This window comes from Anas acuta, chromosome 29 (genome assembly GCF_963932015.1).
Source record: "Anas acuta chromosome 29, bAnaAcu1.1, whole genome shotgun sequence".
In the NCBI taxonomy this organism is placed as follows: domain Eukaryota; kingdom Metazoa; phylum Chordata; class Aves; order Anseriformes; family Anatidae; genus Anas; species Anas acuta.
In genome coordinates, this window is record NC_089007.1 from 3061405 (window position 1) to 3073745 (window position 12341).

Below are 12341 nucleotides of genomic sequence, written 5' to 3' on the forward strand. Positions count from 1 at the left end.
CTGGGACCCCCCCCCCCCCCAGACCCCCAAACCATGAGGGGGGGGGGGAGGGGAGGGCAAGGGAGGGGTCCCCACCCCCCCTCTTTGGCACTGGGGGGGCGAATTTCAATAAAGGCTGCACCTTGCCCCCCCCCCAACCCCCCATTAACCCCCCCATTGCGGGGGGGAGCAGCCCCCAAAAAAACAGCGCCTGGGGTCGGGGGGGGGGGGGTGAGATCCCAGCCCCCCCGCCCCCAATTTCTCCCTTTTTTCCCTCCCTTTTGGCTTTTCCTTTCACCTTTTTTTTTTTGGGGGGGGGGGGGGTCCTCTTTTTTTTTTTTTTTTTTTTTTTTTTTTGCCTGAGCCCGGAGCAGGCTTTAAGGGAGGAGGGGGGGGGTCCTAACTGCCCCCCCCAGGGCCAGCGTTGAGGAAATAGGTGGTCATCTCCCCCTTGCCCTTGACCTTCACCAGCCCCCGGCACTCCAGCGAGTAGCCCTTGGCCGCCAGCACCTGGTAGAGGTCCGTGGTCACCTGGGGGGGGGGCAAAAAGGTGAGTAGGGGGTTTGGGAAAATGTCCGTGTCCCCCCCCCGGGTCCCAGCTTACCTGGATGCGGTCGGGGACGCCGGTGCTGTCCATGCGGCTGGAGACGTTGACGGTGTTGCCCCAAATGTCGTATTGGGGCTTGCGCGCCCCAATCACCCCCGCCACCACCGGGCCCATGTTCAGGCCTGGGGGGGGGGCAAAATAGGGGCGGGGGGGGGCAGAGTGTCAAGGACACCCCCCCCCCCAGCAACACACGCACACACAGACAGACGGAGAAGCAGTGGGATGGGGAGGGGGGGGAAGGGGGAGGGTGAAAAGGGGAAAAGGGGGGGGTAAAATGGGGAAGGGGGGGCAAAAAAAAGGGGAAAAGGGATAGGGAAAAAAAAGGGGGTAAAGAGGGGGAAAGGGGGAGGAAGAAGGAGAAAGGGGAAGGGGGGGTAAAAAGGGGAAAGGGGGGGTAAAAAGGGGGTCAAAAAAAGGGAAAAAGGGGAAGGGACAAAAAAAGGAGGCCAAAGAGGGGGATGGGGGAGCAAAAAGGAGGAAAGGGGGGGGCAAAAAGGGGAAAATGGGGGCAAAGAGGGGAAAACGGGGGAGCAAGAAGGGGAAAGGAGAAAAGGGGGCCAAAAAGGGGAAAGGGGGGGAAAAAAAGAGGAAAAGGAGGGGCCAAAAAAAGGGAAAATGGGGGCAGCAGCAAAAAGGGGAGAGAGAAAAGGGGAAAATTGGGGCAAAGAGGGGAAAATTGGGGCAGCCGAAAGGGGGAAACGGGGTCCGGGGGGGGGCCAAGGGGGGGCCGCTCACCGATCTTCATCTGGAAGTTGTTGAAGGAGTGCTCGTTGATGTACTTCATCTGCTCCATCAGGTGCATGGCGTAGTCGGCCAGCGCCGCGATGTGGCTGCGGCCTTCGCGGTCGTAGGTGGCGGCGTTGAGGCCCGAGGCCGCCATGTAGGTGCTGCCGATCGTCTTGATCTTCTCCAGCTGCCGGTATTTCTGCTCGCTGATGATCTGGGGGGGGGGACACAGCACTGGTTTTGTGACCCCCCACCCGCCCACCGAGCACCCGCAGCGCTCCGTCACCGCCCCGCTGGGGCCTACGTGCCCTGGCCCTGTGCTCCTCATCCTCCTTCGTGTGCTGCTCCACGGCCTACCCCGTCCCCATGGGTCCCCAAAAGTCCACAAGGGTCTCTAAGGGTCCTCAAAAGTCCCCAAAGGAACCCCAAGAGTCCCCAAAGAGGGGCCAAGGGGACCCAAGGGTCCCCAAGGAGTCCCCAAAAGTCCTCAAAAGGACCTCAAGAGTCCCCAAAGGGGAGCCAAGGGGACTCAAGATGACCCCAGGAGTCCCCAAAAGTCACCAGAGTCCCCAAGGGGAGCCAAAGAGTCCCAAGGAGACCCCAAGAGGAACCAAGAGGATGAAAGAGGGACCCAAGAGGAGGCAAGGGAGACCCAAGAGTCCCCAAAGAGTCCCCAAGAGGACCCAAGGGGACCCAAGGGGACCCCAAGAGGACCCAAGGAGTCCCTAAGGGGAGCCAAGGAGTCCCAAGGAGACCCCAAGGGGTCCCCCCACACCTCACCCCCATGGCGTTCATCCCCCCGCACACCCTCCGTGGCCTGCCAAGCGCCCCGCGACCACCTCATCAAAGTCGGCGATGATCTCGTTGAGCAGCCGCAGGCACTCGACGCCCTCGTTGTTGGCCTCCAGCTCGACGTAGAACTCGGAGAAGTTGCTGATGGAGGCGAACATGACGGCCACGCACTCGCAGGACTGGTAGTAGAGCTCGTCGTTGCGCCGCTCGCGGGCCAGGAAATGCGCCGCCACGTCCTTGGGCAGGATGTTGTGCAGCAGCCGCCGGTTGTAGGCCTGCAGCTCCTCCATCTCCTCCTTCTCGCTCGTCGCCTGCGGCCGTAACAACCCTTGGAGCCACGCCGGGGGGGATGTGGGGGGGTCCCCGTGCCTGTTTTTTTTGTGTCCCCCCCCCTTGCTACCTGCAGCTTCCAGAGGAAGTCGAGGCGGGCGGTGGACTCGACCTGCTGCGCGTGCAGGTACAGGGCCAGGGCGAAGACGGCCAGGACGACGGGGGTGACGTAGCGCAGGGCCACCTTGCCCTCCGCCGGGCTGCAGGAGGAGCCCCCCCCCACAAGGCTGAGCACACCGCGACCCCCAGGGTGGGGAAGGGGGGGCTTGGGGGTGCAGCCTCTGGGCCCCGCCGTGGGGATGGGGGCACGGCAGTGGGCACCAGACCCCAAGGCTGTACCCCAACAGGAGCCTAGTGATGCGTCCAGACCCCCCCCACACAAATGCACCTCCCCTAGTGCACCCGGACACCCCCCCAAATGCACCCACATCCCAAAGATGCACCCCTAAAGATGTAACCAGACCCGAGGCGTCCCTGAAGGTGAACCCAAAGTCCCAAAAAGCTCCCAGAGCCCCCAAAAGATGTGCACAGAGCCCCAAAGATGCCCCCGTGCCATGTGGAGACCCCCAAGGGACACACGAAGACCCCCAAAGGACACACAAAAACCCCAAAGGGACATATGGAGACCCTAAATGGACACACAGAGACCCCAAAGGGACACACAGAGACCCCAAAAACGCCCCCTCCCTCCCAGCACAGCCCCCCAGGAGTCCCTCCCGCCGCCTCCCCGCTCCCCTCCTCTCCCAGCACCCCACTGCTCCCAGTTCCCCCAGTTCCCCCCTCACCATTCGCCCTGGGTCACGTTGAAGAAGGGCCTGCGGGGAGGACAGAGGGGCGATCGGGTCAGCGGGGTGAGGACCCCCGGATTGGGAAGGACCCCCCGGGGAGGGGGGGGAGGCCGGGGGGGGGCACTCACAGCGCGTTGGCCACCACCAGCAGGTCGGCGTTGTCAAAGAGGGGGGCCTGGGGGCCCTCCACCAGCACCAGGTAGGTGGCCTCGATGGCCACCATCAGCAGCAGCTTCCCGATGCTGCTGATGTGCAGGAAGACGGAGCAGGCCAGCAGGCTGAGCAGCACGCTGTAGGTGAAGTACTACGGGGGGGGGACACACGGGACACACAGGTAGGGGGTGCACGGGGCTGCGGTGGCACCCATGGGCACCCCCAACCCATCCCCGGGGCCGTCCTGCAGCTGCAGGGACCTGGCACCTGTGGGGTGCAGGACTTTGTACCCATAAAGATGATGCCAGCACCCTATAAGCTCAAGGACCCCGTGCCAGCACCCTTGGGGACATGGGACCTGTGGGGACCCCATACAGCACCATGCAGGACCTCGCACCCATAGGGGCTGATGCCAGCACCCTACAACCTCAAGGACCCCATGCCAGCACCCTTGGGGACATGGCACCCATGGGGACCCCGTGCCAGCACCCTGGGTATGTGGGGACCCTGTGCCAGCACCATAAAGGACCTTGCACCCATAGGGGCCGATGCCAGCACCCTATAACCTCAAGGATCCCATGCCAGCACCCTGGGGGACCTCACGGTGACACCCTGCACCCCTGTGCCAGCACCCTTGGGACACAGTAAGGACCCTGGGGGGGTACCCTACTCACTCAGCCCCCACCCCACCAACACACCCCAAGGACTTTGCACCCACAGGGACCCGTGCCAGCACCCTACACCCTCAGAAACCCCATACCAGCACCCTTGGGGTCCCTACACCTTCAGGACCCCACACCAGCACCCAGCACCCTCGAGGGCCCCCACTGGCTGCCCTACACCAGCACCCCAACGGGATCCCGTGCCTGAGGGGAGGGGAAATCCCATCCCAGCACCCCAAAACCGCTCACCTCGGGGAAGTCGCAGGCCAGCCCGTGGGGGCGGCACGGCCCCGGGGGGGCCCCCAGCGAGAGGTTGAGGGCACGGAGCTGGCACGGCCCCACCGCCGCGGGGGTGATGTTGAGCTCGCGGGCGGCGCAGTCCCGCAGGGGAACCCGGCTGCAGGCGAACTGGGAGGGATGGGGGGAGGCAGGGGGTGAGCCCCGAGCCCCCCCCCCCACCATGCGTCCCAACCCCAAATCCCGTCCCCGAGCCCTCACCATGTTGACGAAGGCGGCGACGAAGACGAGGAGGACGGTGAAGACGGCGATGGCGGTGCTGCGGGCACGGGAGCGCACGATGGCACGCGAGAGACGCTGCAGGGCGGCGGGGAAGAGCTGGGGGGGGGGGTAAAAAAAAATAAAAATAAATAAAAAAAACGGTCAGGCACCACCAGGCCCCCCCCCACGAGCTGCCCACCCACTCACTACTCACAGCAACGCAGGAGTAGATGGCACAGACGAAGAGGATGGCGGAGAGGAGGACGAAGATGCCGACGTAGACGCCAAGCATCAGCGGGGAGCTGCGGGGAGAGGCGGCCGTGAGTGGTGGGGGGGGGCCGGTGGGGGGGGGAAAAATGGGGGCACCGGGGTCGTGGCACTCACGGGGGAAACACCAAGAACTGGAGGCAGCAGATGAAGCAGAAGACGAGCAGGGTGCAGGCTACGTAGCCGCCGAAGCGGTCGTCCACCTTCTTGGAGTACTGTGGGGAGGAGGAGGGTGAGCCGGGACACGGGGGGGGGACCACGGGGTTGGGATGGGATGGAAATCCCAAAAAAAGGACAGAGGGGACCCCCAAAAAAGCATGGAGAGGGATCCCAAAAAGGATGGAGAGGGGCCAGGGGACCCCAGGCTGAGATGGAGGGGACCATGGGGCCAGGACGAAGGTGACCCAAGGGGATGGAGGGGACCAAGGTGACAATAGGGTTAGGATAAAGGGGAGGGAGGGGAGGCAATGGGGGGGGGGCAATGGGGTCCCCACCTTTTTCTCCAGATCGGGCGTCTGGAAGGTGAGCAGGAACTTCTTGACGTGGTCCTTGCGGAGCTGGTCGATGCTGCGCGCGTCGATGGCCCGGCTCAGGAACTCATCCACCTCATCCTCGGGGTTGAGGGCCTCCTGGGCACCGCGGCTGGAGCACGGCAAGGGGGGGGTCAAGGCTCTTTGTGGCCCCCCCCCAGGCTCGGCCCCCTTCCCAAAACGCCAAGCACTGAGCTTTGGGGGCACTTACTTGTCCTTGCTGGAGTCATCGATGCCCTGGGGAGACACAAGGGAGGTGAGGGGGGGGCATCAGGGGCACTGGCAGGGATTGGGGGGGGGTCCCAGGGCTGGTAAGGATGGGGGAAAGACCCCCGGGGTGACCCTGGGGGGGGACATGGGGCATCCCCAAAGCCACCAGCAAGAACAGGGGACAGAGTCACAAGAGTGACGAGGCCTGGGGACGTCCCCAAAGGTCCCCAAAGCCTGGCAAAAAATAGGGGGGGGGTCCCAAGGGTCCGTAAGGGCAGGATGAGGGGGGGTCCTGCCCCCAGTGAGGATGTGGGGGGGGGGGGACACACTCAGGGAATCCCGGCTGTGGCCAGGAGGAGGAAGCAGCAAAGTGCTGCGGGCGCAGATGGGGAAGCCACAGGAAGGTGTCAGGGGGCTGATACGGCCACGGGGGGGCGGGGGGGGGGGTCCCATACCCAGTGCCCCCCCCCCGGGGGGGCCGCTCACCATCTGCCGGAAGGCCTTGGAGTCCTTGGTGCGGGAGAAGGAGCGCTCGGGCACCCAGCGCGGCACCAGCCCCTCCGTGGAGTTGGCCCGAGCGCGCTGCAGCTTGGCCAGGATGGCTTTCTCCTCCTTCTGCGGGGCGACGAGGCCGTGAGGGGGGCACCGTCCCCGTCCCCCCCCCCTCCGCCAGCCCCCTGACTCACGCGCTTCTGGCTGCAGCCCACGATGAGGAAGGTCTCGATGTTGTGCTCCTTGAGGTAGGCGTTGCGCTCGCCGCCGTGGCCCGGCTCCACCTCGTAGTCCCCGTTCAGGTACTGCAGCGTGGCCCAGGTGATGTGGATGCGCCTACGGGGGGGGGGCCAGGACGGAGAGGAAAAAAAGGCACTGAGCCCTGCTGCCATAATCCTGGACCCCCCCCCTTTCCAGCCCCTTCTCGCCCTGCCCGGCTCACCCGGCTTTGCCCCCCGCCTCCATGTGGTTGGCCAGGGTCACGTCGTTGGACCAGACGTCGAACTGCCACTTGCGCAGCCCCAGGACCCCGCAGTGCACGCGCCCGCTGTGGATGCCCACGCGCATGTTGACGTTCACCCCCGTCACCTCGCGCACCAGCCTGCGGATGGCCCCCCCCCGGCATCGCGTCACCCGGCGGCCACGACCACCCCCGTGGGCACCGGGGACGGTCGTGTCCTCGTGTCCACGCAGCACCGGGGACGTGCGTAAAAACGGGCTGGGGACGCGCACTGGGGCTCGCGGTGGCACTGGGGATGTGCCAGCCCTGGGGACACATGTGGTATTGGTGGGGTTGAGGTGGCACCAGGGACATGCTGGCACTAAGGACAGGCACAATGTCCCCCCTTGGGACTCTGGTGGCACTGGGGATGTGCCAGGACCAGCGACAGGCACAGCCCCTGGGGTCTCAGTGGCACCAGGGACGTGCCAGCTTTGGGGACACGCATGGTATTGGTGGCACCGGGGACACGCCAGCATTAGGTACAGGCACAGAGCCCCCCCTTGGGACTCCGGTGGCACTGGGGACGTGCCAGGACCAGCAATGGGCACAGCCCCTGGGGTCTCGGTGGCACCGTGCCCACCCCACTCACGAGATGGCCTCGATCATGTCGACCCCCATCTCCACGCAGCAGTGCGCGTGGTCCCCGCGCGCCTCTGGCAGCCCCGACACGCAGTAGTAGCAGTCCCCCAGGATCTTGATGCGCAGGCAGTGGTTCTCCTGGAGGGGGTGGGGGGGGGAAAAAGGGACAGCAGAGAGGCCGGGCAGGTCAGGACGGGGGGGTCCGGACCCCCGAACCCCCTACCCCGGCTCACCGCTCACCGCCGCCAGCTTGTCGAAGCGCGCAAAGAGCTCGTTGAGCGTCATCACCAGCTCCTGCGCCGTGCACTGCGACGCCAGGCTGGTGAAGCCCTCGATGTCCGCGAAGAGGATGCTGCCGGGAGGAAGGGCACGGGCTGGAAACGGCTTGGGGAGGGGGAGGACACCACCACCCCCCCCCCAAAAACCTCACCCACACCCCCCCGGGTACCTGACGTTGTCGTGCTTCTGGATGTAGATCTTGTGGAACATCATGTCCTCCTTCTTGGTGTTGATGTCCTCCTTCATCTCCATGGCCACGTGCTGGGGCAGCACCGAGAGCAGCAGGCGCTCCTGCGCCCACCGCCACCCCGTCAGCCCCCCGGGTCACCCCTTCCACCGCCACCCCGGGGTCCCCGCTGTCCCCAGGGACCCCCCCCCCCCCCAACCCCTCGTGGTGTCCCCAGCCCCGTCCCACCTGCTGCCGGTTCTCCCGCTGGAGGTGCAGCCGTGCCTGGATGTAGCCGCGGGTCTCCTGGAAGGCCTGGCGCTGCGAGACCTCGGCGGGGTAGTGGGTGCAGACCCCCACCACGTTGGTGCACAGGAAGATCAGGGCGTTGGCGCTCAGCTGGTGACAACGGCGGGCTCAGCGCGGCCACCGAGGACCCCCAAACCAAACCCCACACCACCAGTGCCGTACCCCCCCCAAACACCCCAAAATCCCGGCTCTAGAGCGCAGGGGGAGCCGCCGATAGGACCGGGGTGGGGGGGGCTGCAAGGGGGACATGGGGGCTCAAGGAATGGGGGTGAGGGGGGCACGGGGCAAGGGGATGGGGGAAAATATGGCCCAGGGGGATGAGGTGAGCGTGGGGAGCCTGGGGATCCGGTGCAAGGGGAACACGGGGGATCAGGGGATGGGGGGCGACCTGGGGGGGGAGCAGGTTGTGGGGGGGGGGCACGGGGCTGCAGCCAGGCCCCGCTGGCCCTCGGGAAGCAGAGGAAGCCGGGGGAGGGCCGGGAAGCGGAGATGGCTGCAGCGGGAGCGCTGCGGTTTCCCCCCTCCCCGTCCCCATCCCCTGGGACCAGGGCCAGGGCTATTTATAGGGCTGGGGGGTTGGGGGGGGGTGCTCCCACCGCATCCCATCCCCACTGCCTGCCACGCGGGGTCATCCCCTTGCAAAAGGGGTGGTGGTGGTGGTGGTGGGGATGTCCCCTCCCGTGTCCCCTGACCCGAATTGGCTCCAGCATCGCCCTTCCCTGCCCCAGCCCCATGGGGACGGCACGTGGCCCCCACCCCGGCCAGGCAGGGCGAGGGTGACAGCCCCAAGCTGGGGGGGGGGGGGGGGGGAGAAGCACAGCCAGGGCCTGGGAACACACAGCCCCAGGGCCAACGCAGCCCCTGTGCCCCCCTCTTTCTGCCCCTGGCCCTGGGGGGCAGAATGGGGGACGGTGCCCTCTTTGGAGACCCCCATGGGGGGCCCCCCCCAAGCTCTCCGGCCCCGTGCCTTCCCCCGGGGGTTTCCGCCAGCCCCACAACGGGGGCTTTGTGGGTGCCCCCGCCCCGGCACGGCCCACAATGGAGGGTTTGTGCGCGGCCCCAGTGCGGGGAGGAGGGGGCGACCCCAGCCGTGCCGCCAGCAGCACCCACAGACCCCCCACCCCACCCCCCCAGTGGGCATCCAGAACCTTCCAGGCACAGAAGGGGGCAGAAAAGCCAATTTGGCAACCAGGGGGTGACTCCAACAGAACAGGGGCAGAACTGGGGGGGTCCCCCTTCCCCAAACACCACCCCCAGCCCCACGCCACCAACACCCCCCCCAGTCCCGAGAGGGTCCTACCTGCTTCCAGAGGAAGGGGTCGGCGGCGTTGCGGTGCCAGGCGATGGCGAGGTGCAGGGCGGAGAGCAGCGCCCCGGCCAGCACGGCTGCCCGCATCCGCACGGGCAGCAGGGTGTAGGTGATGTAGATGAAGAAGACGCTCCACCAAACGCCCTCGGCCGCGCTGCGGGGCGCCGCGGCCACCGTGCCCAACGCCTGCACCCCGGCCAGCAGCCCCAGCACCACGTAGCTCACCACCCACATGTAGTCCTGGGGGAAGGCGCTGCGGCTGCACAGCACCATCAGGAGCAGGAAAAGCCCCGTGGCGCCCGCCAGCGAGGCGGCCGCCGGCACGTGCGGGGCGCCGGGCAGGCAGTGGAAGAGGAGCATCACCCCGCAGACCAGCACCAGCACCCCCATCAGCACCGTCAGGCTGCTCTGGTTCATCTGGAAGAAGTAGCGCTGGTAGAGCCGCTCCAGTTTGGCCGACTGGAAGCGCTTGGAGCGGAAAACCTGCAGCAAACGCCGCCAGCACTCGCCGGCCGACAGCCGCTCGCCGTGACCCCCGGCCCCCTTGGGTGCTTTGGCCTCGCTGTCCTCCAAGCCCAGGTCCCCCGATTTGAGCCCCGGGTCCCCCGCCGGCCCCTTCTTGCCGTAGTGGTCCTCCTGCCAGGTGCAGCGCAGCCCCGGGGTGGCCCGGGGGGGTCCCGCGCCCCGTTCCATCTCAGGGTCCTGCAGGCAGCTCATGTAGCGGGGGCCGCAGAGGGCGGCGCGCGGGCGCTTGCCCTTCTTGCCGTTGCGCTCCCCCCATGCCGTCTTCCTCTCGTCCACCTTGGGCACCAGGATGCCGCTGAACCACGACATGCTGCGGGCACCGCCCGGGGGTCAGCACCCAAACCGGGGGCCCGTTGCCTCCGGGACCCCCGACCGCTACCTCTGGGAAGCACCGAGCGACCCCCTCTGTCCCAACCCGGCCCTCCCCGGGGAGCTGGAGCCCACGGCACCGTGGCACCGGCTCTCCCTCCAGCCCCACGGGTGCCGTGCCCGTGCCGGCGGCAGGTGCCCGGTGGCGGGTGCCGAGGCTGGGCCCCGCCGCGGCCTCCCTGGCGCAGTGACCTGCGGCGAAACTGGAACCGTCCCCGGGCGTCCCGGCCCTGTTTGTCTTGAACGGCGGCCAAACGGCTCCCCGGGGCACCGGGGCCCAACCCGGGATGTGGCAGCCCCGGGGTGCGCAACGAAAGGGAACGGCCGCCGGGAAGGGCCGGGCCCCGGAGCCGGCGGCCGCCTCCCTCCTCCCCTGCACCGGGCACGGCCGCGGGGACCCCCCCCGGGCCCGGCCGCCGCACCCCGGGACGCCTCGGGCCCCGCCAGCGCCCTTCCACCGCCTCCCACCCCGGGGAGCCCCGAGGAGCCCCCGCTGCACCGGCACCGGCACCTCCCGGGGCCCCGAGCACCGCCCCGCGCCCTCGGGGCCGCTCAGCCCCCGCTGCCCCGGGGGCCCTTGCTCCGCCGCACCGGGCGCGCCCCGGCCCCGGGCACGGTCTCCGCCGCCACCGCCCCGGGTCCCCGCCCCGGTACCCCGGGGTCCCCCCCTCCGGTCGCCGCGCCCTGTGCGCCCGGTCCGGCCCCGCTCACCTCCGTGTCCGCCGCCGCCGCCACCGCCCGCGGGGCCCCGCGCCCCGGTACGGTCCCGGTACGGTCCCGGTCCGGCTCCGGTCCGACCCCGCCGCCGCCGCCCGTTCTTACACGGCGGCCGCGCTGCGCCCCCGCCGCCCCATCCCGCGCCCAGGCCGGGCCCCCGGTACCGGCCCCGGTCGCGGTCCCGGCCGCAGCCCCGGCCCGCCCCGGCCGGTGCCCGCCCCCCCGGCCGGATCCGCTCCCGGGCGCTCCCGGCCGGCGGTCTTAAAGGCGCAGAGGCGGCGGTCCGGTACGGCCCGGTACGGCCCGGTACGGCCCGGTGCGGCGGGGGAGGCGCGGGCGGCGCGCGGGGGCGGCGGGCGCGCGCGCGGGCACGGGCGGCCCGGTACCCCCGGGGCCGCGCAGACACGGCCACACGCGCCGCCGGCCTGCACCGACATGGCGGGGACAACGGGGACACGCGCGGCCGTGTCCCCGCACACGCGCGGGCACACGCCCCCCCCCCTACACACACACCCCCGTACCCCCCTCCCGGTGCGTGCCCCTTGCACACTCAGCCCCTCACTCGCACGCGCGCGCGCGCGCGCACCCCCCCCCCGCGCGCATCCCCGCGCCCCCTTGCACGCGCACGCACGCGCTCGTGCACCCTTGCACGCGCGCTCGGCCCCTCTTGCACGCGCATCGCCTTGCACACGCAGACTGCCCCCCCCTCCTTGCACACGCACCCCCCCCCGCACCCACGCACCCCCATGCCTCCCCAGCGCGCGCACCCCCCCCTTGCACGCTCACCCCCTTGCACAAGCAACCCCAGCATGCACACACCCCTTTGCACACCCCCTCGTTCGTGCCCCCCCCCCCATTTGTTCACGCACACCCCCACCAGCACCTATGGGCGCAGGGCACCCCCCCCATGCTGCCTCCCCCCCCCCCCAGTTCCAGGGGGGCACGGATCAGGCTTTGGGGCACCCACAGCCCCAGGAGGGGTCCAGCCCCGGGCCTCCTGCTCCCCCCCCGTTATCCCGGGGGGCAGGAAAGGGTCGTGCAACCCCCCCTTAACAGCACCCCCCCCATCCCCCCCCCGCAGCAGCGCTGGGCCCCGGGGAACGCAGATTAATCATTAATTACCAGCGCCGCCGCTGTCCCCGTGTCCCCGCGGCCCCGTGAGGAAGTGCCGCCGGGCTGGGGGGGGGGAAAGAGGGAGGGGTGGCAGTGCCACCCGTGTCCCCGGGAGGCCACCAGCGCCCGGCACCGGGACAGGGCTGGGGGCACCCGGGGGCTTGGGGGGGGTCCTTGGTCCCAGGGAGGCCGCATTGCACCCCCCTGGGGGTCGGCACCCAGCGGCACCATCCTGCCCCCGGCCGGATCCTGACCCTGATGGGGACCCCTGGGCTGGATCCTGACCCTACTGGGGATCCCCAGAACAGATCCTGACCCTACTGGGTACCCCTGGGCTGGATCCCAGCCACAGTGGGGCTCACTTGGACCAGATCCTGACCCTGTTGCGGCTCTCGGGGCTGGATCCTGACCCTGCTGGGGATCCCCAGATCAGATCCTG

The 12341-nt window shown here is 68.8% G+C and overlaps 1 protein-coding gene across 2 annotated transcripts; it reads right to left on the reverse strand.

Annotated features, from left to right (window-relative positions):
* Positions 1 to 355: 355 nt before the first annotated feature.
* ADCY6 (adenylate cyclase 6) lies at positions 356 to 11032 on the reverse strand. 2 transcript variants are annotated; one of them, XM_068663596.1, is made up of 22 exons: positions 10784 to 11032; positions 9170 to 10013; positions 7810 to 7959; positions 7564 to 7685; positions 7356 to 7467; positions 7126 to 7253; positions 6477 to 6635; positions 6229 to 6370; positions 6029 to 6157; positions 5544 to 5569; positions 5297 to 5444; positions 4920 to 5017; positions 4750 to 4837; positions 4536 to 4652; positions 4287 to 4445; positions 3351 to 3526; positions 3220 to 3249; positions 2505 to 2634; positions 2152 to 2415; positions 1322 to 1526; positions 584 to 708; positions 356 to 510 (listed from the first exon to the last, which is right to left on the reverse strand). In XM_068663596.1, exons 2-22 carry the CDS (start codon positions 10010 to 10012, stop codon positions 379 to 381), a joined length of 3483 nt encoding a protein of 1160 aa, XP_068519697.1. In that variant the 5' UTR covers position 10013; positions 10784 to 11032; the 3' UTR covers positions 356 to 378. The 2 variants fall into 2 exon arrangements, with proteins under 2 accessions (XP_068519697.1, XP_068519698.1); XM_068663597.1 differs by lacking the exon at positions 10784 to 11032 and having other exon boundaries at positions 9170 to 10708.
* Between the last annotated feature and the right edge of the window lie 1309 nt (positions 11033 to 12341).

Bases quoted from the DNA above. Each gene is read 5' to 3' on its own strand.
- ADCY6 (XM_068663596.1), bottom strand. From the start codon at position 10,012: ATGTCGTGGTTCAGCGGCATCCTGGTGCCCAAGGTGGACGAGAGGAAG. The intron at 4,838-4,919 runs GTGAGTGCCACG...CTCTCCCCGCAG, and splicing joins CAGTTCTTGGTGTTTCCCCC to CTCCCCGCTGATGCTTGGCG. The intron at 4,653-4,749 runs GTGAGTAGTGAG...CCCCCCCCCCAG, and splicing joins CCATCTACTCCTGCGTTGCT to CTCTTCCCCGCCGCCCTGCA.